This window comes from Carettochelys insculpta, chromosome 10 (assembly GCF_033958435.1).
Source record: "Carettochelys insculpta isolate YL-2023 chromosome 10, ASM3395843v1, whole genome shotgun sequence".
Classification (NCBI taxonomy): Eukaryota; Metazoa; Chordata; order Testudines; family Carettochelyidae; genus Carettochelys; species Carettochelys insculpta.
In genome coordinates, this window is record NC_134146.1 from 5,277,488 (window position 1) to 5,297,083 (window position 19,596).

Consider the following 19,596-nt stretch of genomic DNA (forward strand, 5'->3'; position numbering starts at 1 on the left):
CTTTTCACTTGGGCACCCTTGCTTGCTGTGCATGAGCAGTTTATTATCAAAAGGTCTATGAGGAGCTTGCTTCTGATGATCTTGGAGAGGTTGGTTGGATGGTTGTCTGAAGGCCAGAAGAGGGGATTCAGGAAACATTTCTTTCAGTCTGTATGTGGTCCCCATCCAGAATGGGTTGCAGTTGTTTGATGATACCCCCTATGAGTTCCAGGTGGTAGGGGACAAATTGGGGGTGCCTGGTCAGTGTGTGTGGGGAGAGTTATTTGTGAATTGAAGGAGGTTCTCTTGATGAAGTGTCCTTGTTTGGCATTGGTGGTTTGAATGTGTCAAGATATATATTCTGGACTTTCCTCTTGGAGCACGTTCTATGGTATCTGAATGCCTGACTATAGGTAACAGATTTCTTGCTGTGTTTGGGCTGGCTGCTGGACCTGTGAAGGTGGGTGTGGTAATCCATGGGTTTCTTGTATAAAATTGTCCACAGGGTTTCATTGTTGAAACTGATTGTGGTGTCCATAAAATTAATGCTAGAGTCAAGAGTGTTCCAGAGAAAGTTGAATGGACAAGCGGTGGTTGAAGTTGTGGTGGACGTCTGGTAGGAGGTTTAAGTTGTCCATCCAGAGGATGAAAAGAGCATCAGTCTATATGAAGTATATCATTGGTTTCTCAGTGAATTTGTCCAGCAATTCTCTTTCAAGGCAACACATGAAGAAGTCGACATTTTGGGGAGCCAGCCTAGTATCCAAAGCTGTTCCCAAGGTTTGAACGAAGTTTGTTGTTGAATGTAAAATTGTTACGGGTGAGGATGAAAGTGAATAAATTTGTGAATGCATTTGTGGTGAATACCTCAGGGTTGTCCATTTTCTTTTAAATCAGAATTGTAAAATAATGTTTTAATTGTTGACTAAACCAAATAAATAAGTTCACTCATCTTTACAAACCGATGTATTTAAGATTACTGTTCATTTGCTTGCATTTTGTAGGTTATACAGAGAATATTCTACATGGTCAATAGATCCTGGTCGGGAAAAATCACCCTAACGGAGCTGAGGAAAAGCAACTTTTTGCAAGTATGTCATTTCCTTAGCCTTATATTCTGAAGTATTTGTGTTGCTAAAGCTGTTCCAGAGACTCCAGTTCTGGAGAGTGGCTACAGGAGACTAGTGAAGGCCTATCCCAGGTAGGAGCCCTGTAACACATCTTCACTAATGCTGCTCTGAGGACAAAGATGTAAATCCTGCTTCTTTCTGAAAGGAGGAGCCTAGTTCTTTTGACATTCTACATAGCAAAGCACTTTATTGAAAACGAGTTCAGGCTGCTCAGGTGCGCCTGTCCCCAACACAACCATGCTAACCCCACCATACCTTCACCTTCTTCAGTGGGAGAAGCTGTATTCAGGGTTTATACGTTGTTCCTGGGCACCTATTTATTTATTTAGTAATGAGTGCTCTATTTCCCACGTGCATAGCCTCCATGCACCTCTGGAGCAGTGCCTGTTCAGTTCACAGGTGTGCCTACTTAAACTCTTGCCCTTCACCAAGATATTTAAGGCAGCGTGGTTCCTTCTCAGCAGCTCTTGGCCTGAGATTGAGCAAGACTTGCCGCACCTTGGTTTAATTTTAGCTCTTCTGTAAATATTTAGCTTTGATACAGTTTAATAGGTTACATTTCCTAATGTGTGATTCATCCTCTGTGCCAGCGCTGGGGTGCTCAGGCACTCGCGGCAGCATCTCCCTGTCTAGTGTAGCATTAACTCCTCACTCCTCTCATGCCGTTTCAGACTCTGGCCCTTTTGGAGGAAGAGGAGGACATAAACCAAATCACAGACTACTTCTCCTACGAGCACTTCTATGTCATCTACTGTAAATTCTGGGAGCTGGACACTGACCATGACCTCTACATCAACCAAAAGGACCTGGCTAGATACAATGATCAGGGTGAGTTGGTCGCCCAGGCTGGGACATGGGTTAAGGATGGTGGTGCTGGACTTCACTTGGTGCTAATTGACAGAGCTCTTTCTTGTGCTGGGGGAAGGGGAGTTGCAATAGACAGTAAGGCCTCCGTAGTGGGGGCTGTAATGATGCTGAATCCCCCTGCAGCCATTAATTTCCTGCCTCCTGCTCAGCAGCCAGTCTGGTCTCTGGCTTGAGAGGGACAGTACAGATCTGTAGAGGAAATAAAACTTATTCTTAGGAAAGAACAGGTGGGACAAGCAGCTGGCTCCATAGCTTTACTGGGGACTGAAAGGTGAGAGACGCACGTGAGAGTTGAGTGTGGGGAGTTGGAAATGGCCCCGCAGAGGTCTCTGGCATAGGGGCAGCTCAACCATCTCTTGGCAGTGGCTGCAGAGGTTAGGATGGTTAGCTGCTACATTTTCTTATGCAAGCTCAGGATCCACTTCTCCTTGGTGGTCCTCCATAAACACCACAGCAGCACCAGCTGCGGCCCACCCATCTCCCATGTTCATAGAGGAAGTATAAAAGCACAGTTGCCATGTTCTGGACAGAGCAACAGGTACCTCCGCCTTCCCTCTCTGCTTGTGGAAACCTCCAGCTCACAGTAAGTCCTGCAGGAAAGGCACCAAGAAGAGAGCTTGTCAGCACCACTCAACTTCAGGCCAGATACAAGGGTCATAATCCAAGCACTCAGTCCCACCGTGAGTGGAGCTTTCCCCCCTCAGTGTTGGGGAGTCAGGGGTGAGCCCTGGTAGCTCCCAGGCTGAAGGAAGGCCCCAGCAGAAGGACCTGATTTAAATTTCTATGTACACAACCCATCCGCCTCCAAACCCTGCCCAGCCCTCTCTTTATCCCACTGCACAATTCCAGCTTTTACTCCATTTCGTACTGCACTAAACTCTCACTTCCCTTATTCCTTTACCCAGGGACTTCCAGCCTCATGCCTTGGTTCCTCTCCCTGCGCTGTCTCCCTCCCCCCACCCCCAGATTACATACGATCCCTGAAAATATTATGGGAACAATGCAAAGCTTGAAGAATGAATAGGATAGTAAAGGTTTTGAAAAAAGCTTTTGGGAGGTAGGGTTTTTGGCTTCTCAGTCCATTACTCGACTTCTGTGCCCTGGGCTCACCAGGCAATCTGTGTCTTCGCAACTGTCCCTCCACCCACTCATCCCTGTGTTAACAGGAGGCCAGGGAGGCAAAGCTTGAAGAAAGAGGATAGAAAGTCTTAGGGAAAAGGTTTCTGGGCTTTCCACCACACTACACAGCATTGTCCAACATGGGGTATGGAGCTCAACAGATTTTTAACAAGTGGTGGTACTCAGGTGGGGAGGGGAGTTGAAATGATGCCCCACCCCTCCTGGCAGCTGCAAGCTCCCAAAAACCTGAGCTGCCGGGGTGACTTCCTCCCAGTGGCAGCAAGCCCTAACAATATATTTGGGTGGGGGGGTTAGTATGTGGGGGGTCTGTGGCTCAAGGGCCAGTTGAAAAGGACCCCCCCAGGCATCTGCAAGCCCCTGCAAGTCTTGGACACAGCAAAGATTTCTCCAGGGTGGCAGCAAGCCCCCAAAAAGCTTAGCTGCCAGGGGAGTCTCCCTCTCCCCGCCCCGCCCCCCCAGGTGACAGACAGCACCCGAAAAGCTTTCCTGCCCTTGGAGCCTTCACTTAGCACAAGCCAGGAGAGGGTGCTGCCAGGCAGCATGGTCCCTACTGAATAGCAGGCATGTCCTTTTAGTGGGTCAGCAGCTAGCCATGTGATGTGGCTGGACAGGGGAAAGCCCCTGACTCTATGGCAACTGGGAGGGGAGGGGGCCTTCACAAATGTAAACCACAGAAAAGAAGCTTCTTGGCCTCTCGTACCAGCACGACCCCCCCCCCGCCCCCCAACACACACAGCCTAGCTGCCATGTGGTCTGACAGGGCAGGGCTGGTGCCAGCACAGAACCAATAACCAAGTGCTCAGCTAGCAGAGGTAGAGACAGCACCATGAATGCCATGGGGGGGCTATTTTTAAGGGGTAGATGTGCTGATGGCAAAGAAAGAGGGAAATTCCCCAGCCTGTCATAGCCCTCATAGCCGCAGGCTTCCTGGAGCGCAAGTCAAATTCACAGGCGTCCTGTTACCTAATGCCTGTGCACCTGGAGAACAGCGCAACACTGTGGGATACATACGGGACACGGCTGGAGGCTAAGGAATTTGAGGCAGAGGCATGCCGCTGCCACACGGGCCTTCATTCGAACGCGATGCCACACCCAGCTGCTTTCGACAATGGTATGATACCAATATTAGTGCTCCCCAAATCAAGCTAATGGCATTTACAGTGAAGAATGGCGCGTGTGTGTACACGCGCGTGCAGGCACACACAGATCTGTAGAGCTCAAGGCCCTGAGTTTCTTTTGTTGTACTAAACAGGCTGCACTGGCCTTCAGGGCCTCTCAGCACCATGGCAGGCCTTGCTCAGAGGACACGGCCCAGTGGCAGCCATAGGACAGATGTGACGTTCCCAAGGTTTTAGAAGTGAATACTGTGGAGCTGCCATGTTCTAGGGCCACAACATTTTCATCAGCAGGCTAGGCACCAGGCATGACAGCGTGAGAGAGAGCCTTGGTTGGCTAATTGCACCTGTTTGCAAGGCTGACGGAGGTGCTAAAATGGCTAAGGAGGCCATGTTTCTTGCCCAGCCTTTTAGTTGTGGGAATAATGTGTTCAGCCCTTGCCCGCGCACACTGAATGCTACTAGCCCATGAAGCTAACGGTGCCTGTGTGCTGATGTTTCATTTTTCTTCATTTCCAGCTTTATCAACCAGGATTATTGAGCGGATCTTCAGTGGCGCAGTGGTGAGGTAAGGCATGGCTCCCTGGCTGGGAATGAATGGCAAAAAGGGAAGGCAGCAAACAGTAGAACAGGACTCCTGGAAGCCTGAGTTGGCACTGCGAGGTATTCTCTGACAGCCCCAATCCCTGAGAGCGGGCAAGGCACGAGCCACTCTGTCATGAGCCAGGGCCAGGCTGACCAGGATGAAGGAGACATGGTGATTTTCAAAAAGTAAATAAAACCATTACATTAGCATGGGGCTCACCCACATTGCTGTGGGCTACAGGACAGGCGGACAGGCATGTACACCTCATGTAGCTGTGTGTGGCCTAGGCCTGTGGTAGTGTCAAGGAGCCTTCAAAATAAAAGCTCCTGGCTGTTTTGGGGGGACGTGCATTAGAACCACTGTCTTGGCCGTGATGTGAATGCAGCGTCTGCTTCCCCCCCACTCCCCAGCCAATCCAGGCCCAGTCAGTGTGGGCTGGAGGAGCTGAGCCATACTGACACATTCCTACTGGTGTCAAAGACAAGCCTGGGTGTGTTCCCTGCGTGCGACGGTTGGACTGTGTTTTCGGCTGTGCTCGTGTGGTAATTTAGAAGTCACATTGTGTCTTTCAGAGGCAGTGAAGCCCAGAAGGAGGGACGGCTGAGCTATGCCGATTTCGTGTGGCTCCTCATTGCCGAGGAAGACAAAAGGAGCCCCACAAGGTAGGGCCTTCTAGGAATGATACAGAGAGACACACACATACACACAAAGCACATAGCCTTGCAGGAGACAGGGACCTGCTGATTAGCACAAAGGCCTGTGAATGAGCCTGGCTTACGGTGAGACGTGGGGGCTGACTCGCTGGATCACCTGCCTCAAAGAACTTCAGTAGACGACTGGGTAAAACCAGACTTGGCTTTTAAAGTGTCCTTTCCTTTAGCCTCTGGATTTCACTGGCCGTCACTAAACTTCCCATTGCTGTGCCCCTGGCCCCAGGTTTGCCTAAGCATAGGTGCAGGGAGGTGGGCTGAAGAGGTGGGAGAAGCTTTCTTTGGTTTGCTCCTTGCTGACATTATCACCAATAGCCAGGCCCGGTTCCTGTCCGCTGTATGGCTTATGCCTGGGCACAGGGCAGTGTCCCTGGCTGCCCCACCTGCCAGCACCCCTAAGGGAACGCTGGGCAGCAGCCGTAATTGCAGTGGTTGCCCCCCACCCCCACCAACGTTTATGCCAAGGGGTTGTAAGCCCATCCCCAACTGCCACATTCAGTGCCTCCTGTTTCACCTTCCTCAGCAGGGCCCTGCCTCACCTCACCTCACCTCACCTGCATGGAGGGCTATATTCAAATGCTGCCAGTGGGCACAGGACCTCCAACCACGGTGGAGCCCCCACTTGGCCGTGGCTTAGCGAGAGTGCTCTGGCATGGAGGTTGCCGCCCAGGAGAAGGTGCAGGGCCTGGGCACCAGAGAACCATTTGTTCCCCCACATGACTGTCCAGCCTCTACAGGCCTAGATCATCCCAGGCAAGTGCCTTTCATGTGAGCCAATTTTGTATAAGGCCCACAGCCTGTGCTGGCTGCCAGGTGGCAAGAGCTGGCCACTTTGCCCTCCCCAAAAGCTGCCAACCCTGATCCATCCCTTTGGTTATGAAATGCGGGAACTTGATAGCTTTGGCACCTGGCCCATTCAGCATACCCTTCTCTGATAATGCATCTATGTCCTCCTTGGGATCAAGGGCTGCTCCCGTTCTTGCCCCACCCTGACAAAGAGGAGGAGGCATGAAAACATAGGCCAAGAGTGGGGGGCGTAGTTCCATCCCAGATTGTTGTGCAGACACCATCAATGTACTGTTAAAGAGCTACACTAATCGTCAGACCATGTCACTGTCTCTGTGATTTCTCTGAGCAGATGACCCTGACTTCTGGCGTTCAGAAGTGTGCTCTGAATAGAAACAGCAGGATCCGCCTCTAGCTGCCCTGTAGAGGGAGGTTACATTAACTGGTGCTCCGTTAGCTCTGCCCAAACCCACAGAAGCTGCTCCTAATCCCCACTGCATCATCAGTATTGAAGTGCAGTTGTTACCTGGGGACATGCCTAGCACTGAGTGAGAGAGAGTAGGGGCAGACTCTGTTTCTGCGCGGCAATTCTACCAGTCAGTCATGGTGAACGCCGTACAGGAGCGAAGACGCTTGCACTGCTCTGATGCCGGTAGGTAGGATAATATTGCTGGCCTCTCCACTGCTGCCAACATGAAAGGACTAATTCTCTTCCTCCTTAGTATTGAGTACTGGTTCAGGTGCCTGGATTTGGACGGGGACGGAGTGCTGTCCATGTATGAACTGGAGTATTTTTACAAGGAACAGTGTGAGAGGATGGAAGCGATGGGCATTGAGCCATTGCCGTTCCACGACTTGCTGTGCCAAATTCTTGACCTGGTGAAGCCAGATGGGGACGGTAAGAGCCGCTGTAAAGCCCAGTCCACCAGTGAGGCCATGTATGGTCACTGGATTTATTGTAAGAGCTTATTTGGGTTCTCTGCCCAGTACACCTGCATGGCCCATCTCCATGCTAAGTGTTTGGATGTGGGAGAGGCAAAGGTTGCTTGCACATCCCTGCGCAAGCGGTAGCAATCTAGCCTGAGGGAATAAGGGAGTTATGGTTACCAAGTCTTGCTAAATGAAGGGGGCTACTATTTACATGTCTGATTCATAACCAGGAGAGAGGCTACAGCCTGCTCATGTCATGCCCAATGGAAAACCTCCTCTGACCCTGCACCCACCAGTCCCACAATAAAATAGTCCATCCAGTAGGAGCAGTAGAAGGGCAATGCTGGTCTTTCAGAAGCCCCATACCAAAAGAGTCAGGCGTGGTGGTTGAGTGTCTAAAGCTCTGTAAGGCCAGGTTCTGAGCAAGGTGCGTGTGCCTGTCTCTGCAGAGAGGGGGGCTCACCCCAGCCAGGTTGGGGGGCACCTGTGGAGCTATTTTGGGCTACTATCACCACGAAGCTCTTCTCGTACTATCCACACCCATACCAAGGGATTTGAGGAGCTGAGCTGCGAGTTCTGCATGTGGTGTATGCTCCCTGGACAGTCCCACTTTGTCACCACTCAGACATGGCACTGCCTTGGACTCCACCCCATCCTTTCCTTGAGTGCAGTGGTAGGGTCTATGCTTGTCGCCAGCTTGGTGCAGGTTGTGCCCCGAACCCTTGGCTTCAAACCCTTCCACAGGTCTTCCCCCTCAGCAAGGAACATTCCAGCTGCCTCTACTGCCTCAGAGGTCTACAGCCTGTCTGACTGTACAGCTTTCTCTGGCTTAATGAGCAGATCAAGGAAGCTGATGGAGGACAGAGTTAAACTGCTTCTTATGGAGTGTTCACTGATGCCCTGGGGTCTGATTCCCGTATATGGTCCTCAGACTCTCTTTGCTCCATGATACATTCAGTTGTAGAGAGCAAAGATCAAGGGACAACTTCTGAGGCTCCAAATATTCTACACAGCGAGACCTCACCGCCTTGAAAACCAGCTCACAGAGGGCAATTCACCCCTGACACCAGGGACTGAGATGACCTCACATCTCCTCCTAGGTATCACTGCGGCTTTTGCTGCTTCTGGACCTGCCAGAAAGGTCTGCCAGGCCTCCTGCATACTGAGAATCTCAGCAAGCAACCCTACTCAGCACTGGCTTCTGTTTTCAGAGCCTGTGGGCACTGGGACTCCTCAAAGCACCCCCCCCACCCACACACTTTGGCATCCTCTGAGGGAAATAAGTATAAGCAGCATGTGGACCACACCTCCCTGTGGTCACTGGTACCGCTCGACTCACCTTACGCCAAGGAGCATGGCCCTGAGAGTTACCAGCACCATCCTCTCATCTCACAAGGACTTCCGTGTGACGGAGGAGCATGAACCCACACTCTCCTGGGAGTCATGGGAAGGATGTCACTGACCTGCCCACCTGCACTACTAACCAGTCATTGTTGCATCCTCCCACAAAATCTCAGCCAATGGTACTGACTGGGATACCAGCATCTGTTCAGACATCAGTACTGACTTCCCTAGTCTGCCTGTTGGACCCATAGGCTGATGCATCTTCAGATCTGCAGCCATGGTTCAACTGCCTTCTCTTTCCAGCCTGCCTCCCTGGCAACATACCCTGGTAACGACAGCCTGGACATGAGCCCTGCCAGTCCTTGCACAGAATGCTGGGAATCCTGCTCCCTTTCCACACTGGAATCCTTGAGATCTGTCCCAGCCTACAGACTGCTGCTATACCAGAGCCCAGGACCAGAAGCAGCCTTCAATACTCAGGGAGCCCCCTTGCTACGAAGCATCCCAAAATTCCTCAGGCAGACTTTGAGGTGGACCAGGAGCTAAGCACAGAGGGGGAAGCATATCCTCCCAACAAAATCATCATCGTCTCCTCTGTAGGAAGTAGTTATGCCCACTCCACCATCCTATAGAGAATGTTTTAGATTGCTTCAGGACCCGAAGAGCATGGCCAATACTCCCTGGATTGCTCTGCAGGAGATACAAGAGTCCTAACCATCTCTGGTGGATATCTTCCATACCACATCTCAAGGCAACCTAGTGCTGCCTATTAATGACACACTGTCTGCCAGATGTTATGGCCTAGTGACCTGCTGCCATCCTGCCCAGGTGCAAAAATATTATGTTCCAGCCAATGCTCTGACTATCCTTTCTTCTCATCTGAACTCCCACTTCCTGTGGTCAACATGCTCAATGAAAGGAGCAGACACCAGGCGAGATCAGCTCCTCAAGAGCACTGATCTTCTTGGCAGCACTATAGGATGAGAAGGGCCCATTTCAAGCTCCTGTCTCTGAGGACAGACCTGAAAATGAAGGGATTTTCTCTTTCCAGAGTATCTAAAATGGGCCTCAGGATGCATCTTAGGTTACAAGGTCTCTGGATCCCCCCTTTAACCTAAGGTGTTGGCCTATTCCAGCAAAGCTAATCCAGCTCAATAGTACGGCTTAAAAGACATCCCCCTTACAGACGTTTGCAAAGCTGCCCCTTGGTCATCTGTGCCCACCTGTTCATGTCATTCCTGTCTCTAGCTGAGGGGAGGCAGTTCTCTGAACTCACCTCCTCAGCCCCCTTCTCTGTAATGGAGAGATTGCTTGGGAATTGCCAAAGGTGGATCACCCATTGGGCAAAATCGCGAAGAAGGGAAAGTAGCCTTGTATAGTAATTGGAGTTCTTCAATATGTGCCCCTCTGGGCTGGTCTGCCCCACCCTACAGAACTTTTATCTATACCTGGCGACACAGCTGAGGCAAAGTTTCCAATCAGAGGCAAACGGGTGCGCAGTCACTGAACACTGAGCCACCATCAGAACATGACATCTCTAAGCATTCCAGTTACTGACCTCTCCTTTTCCTTAACCTAACTAAAAACTCTCACCAGTTGCCTGTGTACAAAGCCCCTCTTTGGTAGTGGGGGAAAGTCAACCATGAGATCAACAGAAGCAGTTTCACCCATTTGCTAAGCCCTATACTTGAACTAGCATTCACTAAGTCTGTACCCTTCTCCATTAACTACAGGCGCAGCACCTGAGTTGACCTGATTCTGCTGCTGTGCCACCATAGGCCTGGTGACAAGCAAAAACGTCAAACAAAATACACCCCCAGAGAGAGTCTAGGAGCAGCATTACAATTCTAGGCCTAGCATAAATTCTAGAGTTCACAGGTTTTTGTGGCCTGAAGGGTACACCATGATCACCAGCTCTAACCTTCTGCATTGCATGACTTATATAGTAGGCAGAGCCTGAGATATAAGCCCTTGTATCAAAGGCCTGGTAGGAGGCAGGACCAGTTCACAGAATGGGGCAAGAACAGGGCTGGTATTGCAGAAATATACATGCCTATGAATGCTAGCCAAAGAGTACTTATGCAAACACAGCCGAGTAGCTCGTAGTACCAGGACAGCCTGATATCAAGGATGGTATAAAAACACAGATAATGGGACCACCCTTACTGCTCTGAACAGACTAAGAATAAAAAATAAAATATTTTAATCAAACCTACACGTTTACCAGGTGACTTCAAAGTACAATAACTGTCAGGGGACAATACCGACTTGTTTGCATTGGTCTATAAAGATGCAGCTCAGCAGGCATGTGTTTGTACAGCCAAGGGGGGGGCGGGGTTAATGAAAAGGCCTGCCACTCACTAAGGCGTGTCCATTGGCACAGGCATACATGTCTTAGTAGCCTCCTAGCGTGTGCTAGTTGCTGTCACCATACTTCAGTGGCAGTAAACCCAGCCTGGTGCCTTCATCTCTTAATGGCTGTTATGGTCATAGGGCTGTTCACTCATGTTCTGCTGTGGCAGGCGTCCACACAGGGGTTGGATGGCACACAAAGAAAACACACAAAAACATATAGCAAATGGCTCCTTAAAGAGCCACATGCTGCTTGGAGCCACCTAGCTGGCTGTCAAAATGGCACCAATCAGCTCTGTGGGCTGGCTGAAAAGGCACTGGGACCTGGATTCTGACACGCAGGCCATGTTGACTCCCTCTGTTGTGGGGGAGGGAGGGTAACAGTGTCTCATTCAGCACCAGTCAGGTCTGGAGACTGCTGGATTAGAGAAGTTCAACCTGTATTTAGAGTGTCTTGCAGCGTTAATTAAAAAGGTCCTTTTTTAGGTTAAGAAGTGAAATCTACATATAGCCTATTTAGGATTCCTGCTGCACCTCGGCCTGGAACAGAGGGCTCGGGATGGGGTAATCAGGATGATCTCCTGATTTTAGTTTCACGTAATCAGCACCCTGAGAGGAATGCTGTGCAATATTCCGGACCATACCCACAAAAAGACTTTGATACTAAAGAATGGGGCGGGGGGAGGGGGAGAGCCACCTACCCTGAGGGAACTGGCTAATCTCCTTCTGCAAGATGATTGCCCAGCAACAAGTGTTGCTGAGACATGTAATGCTGGTCATTGCTTTTGGTTGCATTTCATGAGTATTTTTATGAGCAAAAGGTGGTCACAGTAGACCCAGCACAAAAAAAACAGATGGCAAAGCACCAACTGGACATCAACAGGCTCTCCTGGAAGCTCAGCAGTAGTCAGAAAATGTGAAATGGAGGGTTGGTAAGGCGCTGTTTATAGCAACAGCTTGTCAATAAACCAGGACTCAGGTACTGCTCATTACTGACACAAGCAACACAAATGTGGCCCAATCTTACAACTGCATGAGGCAATAGAAATATACGAGGCCCAATGAAGTGAAGTTGCTGCATGTACTGGAATGCTCTACGATGGCCAGTGTAGCATGCTGAGCAAGGAGTGTAGTGCTCTCAATTAGCCTGTTTGGGTGGCAGGTAACCCACGCAAAAGCCCAGCTGTGGTCATCTAGACAGGCATACATGCTGCGTGAAAGCCACGAACAGGAAGCCAAATGCCAAACAGCCGCAAAAGCCAGGTGAGATGCCTCCTTACCTGTGCTCCAAGAGAGCTGGATCGGTTTGCTTGTCGGACAGCTAGGCATTGGCAGCCTGAAAAGAACGGTGCATGCTAGCGGTGGTATCCTAAGCACGACAAGACTTGTGCTGACTGGGGCCTAGCAGGCACCTAATTAAGAATGTGCTACTAAAATAATGTGCTCTCTCTGCAGGGAGGGTGACGCTGCGAGACCTGAAGAGATGCAGACTGGCTCATGTATTCTACAACACCTTCTTTAATTTAGAAAAGTACTTGGAGAATGAACAGCGGGATCCCTTTGCAATACAGAAGGTATGAAGCAGAGCCGTCAAATGTTGCTGCCTCCGACCTAGACTTAGGATCAGTGACAGTCGGCTTGTTACACAGAGAAAAGCAGCAAATACAGGAAGATGGGGGTTGGGGATCTACTCTGAACAAAACCAAATGCTGTCGGAAAGAAGTCCTTTGTGGGCCTGAACAAGCATGATAGTATCCAGACAGCAGCCAATGGGGGTTCTGGGGGTGGGGGCAGTGCATGAAGCTGCTACCTACCCCACACTGCACGCAGCGCAGAAAGCTATATGAAGCAGCCAGTCATTCTGAGTGGTCTGGGACTGCAGCAGGTGGAGAGCCTGCCTCGGGCACCCAAACATCTCCTGCATCCCAGCTCCCTGCTCCAGGTCACCACCCAAAACCTCTGCACCAATCTTCCCCCACTCCAGGTCACAACTCCCTACCAGACCCTGCAGCCCTCCCATGTCCCTCCTCCAGTCCAGAATCCTCTCTAGCACCCACACCACCTTCTGGGCCCTGCACTCCAAGCCTGTGCCCCTCACCCACCCTCCACCTTCACCCTCTCCCACACCACCTTCTGCACCCCAGCCCTCTACCCCAAGCTGCCTTCTGGAGTACAGCGGAGAGGCCCTGGCATCAAAAACCACTGCCCTGCCCTAGGTGCACATCAGATGCCAAGGCAAGCCACGTAGCTCTGCAGATTATAGAGTCATCCTTTAAACAGAAAAGCCTTCCTAACTTTAACTGTGGTGTAGCTGGTGCTCCCTTCTGATCTGTCAGTAGCATGTCAGAATTCCTTCCCATTTGTATGGTCTCTTGTTTGTGCACCACGCCTCACATAACTTGTGAAGGCAGCGCACACAGAGGAACTGTGCCAGAATGACCTAGGACTTCGCTGTTTCGCTGCTGCACTGCTACTTGGGGCCAGAATTCACTGATCTGCAGCGAAAGGCATGGAGAGGATATTGCCCCTGCATGCCAAGCTCTGCAAAAGCTGCCTACTTGGTTGTGGGTGCAATTCAGAGTTGTGTCTATGTTTTCCAAAGCCTGGAATGATCCAAGAACCAGTCAGCGGAGAGAGTTCCCTTCCTCTTACTGTACGTCCTGCCAGAGCTGTTCAGATTTGCCAAGTTATTCTTGGTTAAAATTTTTTGAACGTCATTGTTCGAGATAGTGGGCAGAGTATTCCACCGTTGTCTGAGTTTTAGTGCCTAATACAAAACATTTGTTTATTAAGCCCTTTGTTTAAAAACTTGACCAATACATAATTTAAACCTGGATTAAGAATCTAATTTTGGATTGAGTTGTTTTCCTTAAGGCATTTTCAAACCCCAACAGTAAATGTGCAGAAATTTACCTGTCTGTCGATAGATGAGAAGCTTTTGCAAACCAGGCTTACAGGTCAGTAAGGACATTGCTCTTTAATTTGTTTAGGATGTTGAAAATGATGGACCGGAGCCCTCAGACTGGGATAGATATGCTGCAGAGGAGTATGAGCTTCTTGTTGCTGAAGAGTCTGGAAACGAGCAACTACAAGAAGGGTAGGTGTTGACATTTGTGAAGATATCTTAGTCAGTAATCCCACACATTTCACGTATCAAAAAATTGCCTTAAACTAGCCCGCAAAGGGAGAGGAGGAGAGCATTTCCTGCTTACATCAGATGAATGGGATTGCAGCAAATATGAGAAGGTAAAAATACTTAGAAAATCTTATTGTTTCAGAATTAGAGTACAGGTGTATTAGAGATAGAAGAGAAATCCAAGGCAGATAGAAAACAAGACCTTGAAGTATTGCGAGATGATGGTAGTTGTAAGCTAAAGGGCATAACCAAAACCAACAGGATGATTGTCAGAAGTGGAACAGTGAGGTGGGGGTGAAAATACGTTTTATGGCACCAACTTGTGCAGGTGAAAGAGACAACCTTTTGAGCTTCCACAGAGTTCCCCTACAAGGTGAAACAGATTGTTTAGCATATGTAGTTAACACATATTATAAGACAGTGGCACTCAACCTTTCCAGACTACTGGAGTCTGATTTGTCGTGCATACCCCTAAGTTTTACTTCACTTAAACTACATCAAATCAAAGCTAAAACTCTAAGTGTCACTATTATTAATTATACACTATTATTGAAAAAAAATTGCTTACATTCTTCTTTTTACTATATAATCATCAAATAAATTGGATTATAAATATTATACTTACATTTCAGTGTACAGTATACAGAGCAATACAAACATGTCATTGTCTGTATGAATTTTAGTTCATGCTGACTTCACTTGTGCTTTTTATGTAGCCTGTTGTAAAACCAGGCAACTATCTAGATGAAGTGATTTACCCCTTGGAAAACCTTGGTGTGCCCCAGGCACTCCTGGTTGAGAACCATTGTTGTAAGAAACCATTCAAGGTGAAGAAGTCAGTTAGCACCTCTGTACTCATAGGACAAAAAGAGGGAGTAGTGGGTTACAGACTGATGAAATAAACTGCAAATCCAGTGTGTTTCTTAAGACTGATTTTTAGTGTCTGGGAAAGTTAGGAATTTAAACTCCCAGGCTGATCTTTGTAATGGGCTGTGCAACTTTCATTTGGGGATAAGGTCAAAATTCTTTCATGACAATAACCCCCCACAACTATCACCTACAGTCCTAAGAAAAAAGAAGCATCTGACTGGAAACTTCAGTGGGTGAAATCACATGCAAGCCATGGTATTGGTTGCTTTGGGGGAAAAGTTGACTGTGAAATCGTTAAACATCACATCTACCACAAGCTCTTCACAACTAAGAGAACACTAACACAGTTCTTGATACCTAACCGCCAGATAGTGATCAAATGACAGAGCAGATACCACTGAAGTGCTCAGCAGTGATAACTGCATTAATCCAATACCACATACTGGCTATGTCTACACTAGCCAAAAACTTCGAAATGGCCATTTGCATGGCCATTTCGAAGTTTACTAATGATGCGCTGAAATACATATTCAGCGCTTCATTAGCATGTGGGCAGCTGCGGCGCTTCGAAATTGATGCGGCTCACCGCCACGCAGCTCATCCCAACAGGGCTCCTTTTCGAAAGGACCCCGCCTACTTCGAAGTCCCCTTATTCCCATCTGCTCATAGGAATAAGGGGACTTTGAAGTAGGCGGGGTCCTTTCGAAAAGGAGCCCCGTCGGGACGAGCCCCGTCAATTTCGAAGTGCTGTGGCTGCCCGTATGCGAATGAGGCGCTGAATATGTATTTCAGCGCTTCATTAGTAAACTTCAAAATGGCCATTTGCATGGCCATTTCGAAGTTTATGGCTAGTGTAGACATGGCCACTGTAAAGCATTTAAATGCCCTTCCCCTACACACATCACAATACATTCAAATTTAAGGTGGTCATCAAATCCTTCCTCAAACAACTTCAAGGGCAACACTACAACCTCATCCCCCAATGAACCCAGCCCAGTGACTTGCTATTTGCTACCCAAGATAAAGAGCTGAGACTGTGCATGTCCCTGTATTATTATTACATGTGGAGAGTGAAGTGATTGTGAAGGCTGAGTGGGATTTTCTACAATTCCTACTTTCAGATTTACATTCATTGTTATCAACTTCCCTATTTGTTATGTGAGTGAAGTTGTTTTGAGCTTTCATTTATTTATTTAGTGACTCCTTTCACGTCCCCTCTGCACCAGATCAAAAGGATTGAGTCCAGAGTTGAGCCAAGTCAAGTTCCTCTTTAACTGGAGGGACAGTCTGTCTTTCTGGTTCGAACGACAGGTTTCTGAGACTGAATTCCCTAGCAGAGTGGTCATGCCTAAATCCACCTATCTGTCCTAACATCTCCTGGAATGGGAAAAAAATCCACTTGAGGTGAAATATCACTGCTACTGAGTCATCAGGACACAGACCATATCATGCAGCTGTTGGCAGGGTCAGGCACACTACCATATCTCACCTGCTCCATAGTTCCTAGGATCTGAAAGATCCTGCTTGGTAATGTGATCTCAGATGCCTTCTAAAAGCAGGCGGGTTGAGGAGCTGGGCTATGTAAATGTATAGAACATCAAATGTCCCAAACTCAGCTCCACTGTAGAAACTTGCTTAAGAAAGTAGTGACAAAAAGTAGGGACCACACTCCATGTAGTTGCCCTACAGACATCAAATGAGGTCACAGTCCACAGGTGTCTAGTGGACATCTTACTATCATGTCCAGAGAACTTAAATTGCACAGCATGCTGGGCACAATTTTAAAGATGGAGAACCTGCAGGCAGAGCCGCCAAAGGACTCCTTCTCAAGAGTGTGACTAGGAAGTGCTGATAGAACTCCTCCTGTTAACCATGATATTGACCAGCCTGACCCTGATGCAACTCTACCGTAGCTCCTCTTTTTCATACTAAAGGGCTTTTCAATACTAGGAGCTGGATGATGAGGCTTCCAACTGTCTGAGAAAGGGACCTTGATTTATCTGCTGAGAGAACTGTCTCAAATCTCAGCATTCCAGTGAATTTCAAAGCATCTCTTAAGCCAAGACTCTCCATGGGCACTGCGGGTGTGCAGGAGTGTTTCTGAGCTAGTCACAGTCAAGTGAAGTCTTAAATTGAAACTTTAAAGGGCGCGATCCATAGTCTGTGCAGACTGAGGGATGCCTACTACCACAGTCAAGGCCTCCTGCATAAGAAGGTGCATGGCCCAGCTCTACAGTTTTTCACAGCCAGGCAAATTTCCCTATGCTTTGGAGGCAGAGGTGCCTGGTAGGCACCATCAGTGCCAAGAGGAGCACCTATTGGATCCAGAATGGCAGCACTGAAACTGACTACATTAAAAAAGGAGTGTTTTTAGTGGAATAAAAATCCTAAAACTAAAATTTATTTCCCAAAGTAGAAATCCTCACATGGAGAAGGGTTCCTTGATGCTTCAGCAGAGGGAGGAACTGTGAACTTCTAGGGAGAGGGAGATGATTCCTAACCTTGCCTCCAGGGTGAAAAGGACTAGAACATCAAGCCTCTGGTCACCTCTAAAAAAGAAGATTCTCTACCTGCAGGCACACAACAGACAGCAGGGCTCTCGAAATAAAAGAGCAGTTTAGTGATGATTTTCTTGTGCTCTAAATTAAAGAGCATCACTTGATGTTAACAGGAAAAACACGTTTATATTTAAAGCTTCCTCAAAACGTTCCACTGTGCTCTTGCATCTATTTTAAAATTTTGATCTCTTCGTGTGAGAGACAGCAAAAATCAAACAGTATCAACTGTAAAAGTTTAAGTAATAGAAATGCAATTCAAATGCTGCAGAAAAGTTCAGATACTTTTGCCTCTGAAAACAGTAGATTTTTACAATTAAAGTCAACATGTAGAAACATGTTTTGACAGTATCTTTGTTCTCTCATTGCAGATCATTTGAAGAGGACTACGAAACAGATGAAGTTTTAACTCTCCCTGAAACTGGAGACAAGTCAGACAAACTAGTTATCTCAGATCTTTCATAATAGAAAAAAGGAAGAGATGTAACTAGTATATGTCAATATTTAAGCAAAGAGTGGTCAGTCTGTAGACACTTAGGGTTTTTTTTTTTTTTTTTTTTTTTTTTTAGAAAATCCTTCCTTGAGGCAAAGTGCTTTATTTTATACACTGTAATTCAGGAACCCTTTTTTCTTTTATGTGTAACTGCAAGATAATTTCTATAAAACAGGCTTTTGCAAATTGTTACTGTGCATACTTATTAAATGTGGCAAGGGCACTGTGCTTCCTTCTTGTCTTGCCCTACGAATTCTATAAAATCTCCATGTGCACTAATGGTCTCCCATTTAAAGCTTAAACATAATAAAACCTCAGGCAAGCTGCACAATAGACATTACCAGATTAATTCAAGGCAGTCATTTCCGCATTAGTTATTATGTACCATTTAATTTACCAGGCTGCCAAATTAACTCAGTTTAAATGAACATCTAAAAAGAGTTCTATCAAATCTCAGCTACAGTTAATTTTTCTTTTCTTTTTTTTTTAAAATAACTTCAAAATGCCCTGTTCATGCCAGAAATCAGACAGTAACCCTAAACACAACACAAATATTAAAGTGCTTTAAGTGCTTCAGTTAAACTCTTATTTGTTAAACACATTTTACTCACTGTACAGGGCAATGTACAGCTACAGCAATAGGCAAGTCCTCAGACAAATCCCCAAAACAACAAACAGTAACTCCATTAAGATGGAATGCAGGTTTAGCTCCACTGCACTTTCTCTCATGGATGGGAAGAATTCAATCCATGCTGTCCTCCCTGAAACTCTGTTGTGATGACAGATTACAAAATAGATAAACCACCACCATCACCAGCGCCGCCACCACCACACTTTTAGTGACCAACAGTTGACCAGTGCGCCTTTTCAGGCTGACCAAAATTATCACCATTTCCTTGTGCTCCATCCACCTGCTGTATCCATCTGGTATCAATAATCTTAGCCTTCCATTGTAAACTATAGACATATGTCAATGCCTGTCACTATCCTAAAAGTGTCTAGCTCAGTGAGGCACAGGCCTTTAGATACTCCTGCAATACCAATTAATTAAGACTATGATACCAATAAAAATTGAGTGTACATGCATATGTCAGGTAAAAACATTGCAGGGCTGTAGTAATGGACCCAAGAGCATGTTTTATAACCTGAAGAAATTCAGAGTTAAGGCCAGTCACAAAATAGCCATGTTACGGTACAGCAGTGTACAGTAAAAGCACTCAAACACTGTTAACTCTGCCCTGTAGTGCCTCTATGCAATGCCTACGAATATATCGTTAATATCTCTGATTCCAAGTTTTGATTTTTTTTTTTTTTTAAGAAAAAATTTTTCCCTCCTTCCATATTACATAGAATCATAGAACAATAGAGCTGGAAGAGACCTAAAAAAGCCATCGAGTCCAGCCCCCTGCTGTAAGCAGGACGAAACCCATCAGATCAGCCCAGCCAGGGCTTTGTCGAGGCGAGACAAACACCTCCAGAGATGGACACTCCACTACTTCCCTGGGTAGATGATTCCAATGCTTCACCACCCTCCTAGTGGAAAAGCTGTTAATGTTCAACCTGGACCTTCCCAGCCACAACTTGAGACCATTGTTCTGTGTTC

General features: G+C 47.5%; 1 protein-coding gene across 8 annotated transcripts in view; it reads left to right on the forward strand.

The window, feature by feature from the left end:
• The window catches only part of PPP2R3A (protein phosphatase 2 regulatory subunit B''alpha), a 103,073-nt gene extending 85,000 nt beyond the window's left edge, over positions 1–18,073 (forward strand). For 7 of the 8 annotated variants that reach the window (XM_075004782.1, XM_075004785.1, XM_075004786.1 and 4 more), the window contains 8 exons: positions 984–1,070; positions 1,781–1,937; positions 4,751–4,799; positions 5,390–5,479; positions 7,036–7,211; positions 12,395–12,513; positions 13,930–14,036; positions 17,872–18,073. In XM_075004782.1, the coding sequence (XP_074860883.1) occupies positions 984–1,070; positions 1,781–1,937; positions 4,751–4,799; positions 5,390–5,479; positions 7,036–7,211; positions 12,395–12,513; positions 13,930–14,036; positions 17,872–17,965 (879 nt within the window). In that variant the 3' untranslated portion in view covers positions 17,966–18,073. Of the gene's footprint in view, positions 1–983; positions 1,071–1,780; positions 1,938–4,750; positions 4,800–5,389; positions 5,480–6,050; positions 6,281–7,035; positions 7,212–12,394; positions 12,514–13,929; positions 14,037–17,871 lie in introns of those variants that run through there. The other variant, XM_075004787.1, reaches the window with a different exon arrangement.
• The last annotated feature ends 1,523 nt before the right edge of the window (positions 18,074–19,596 follow it).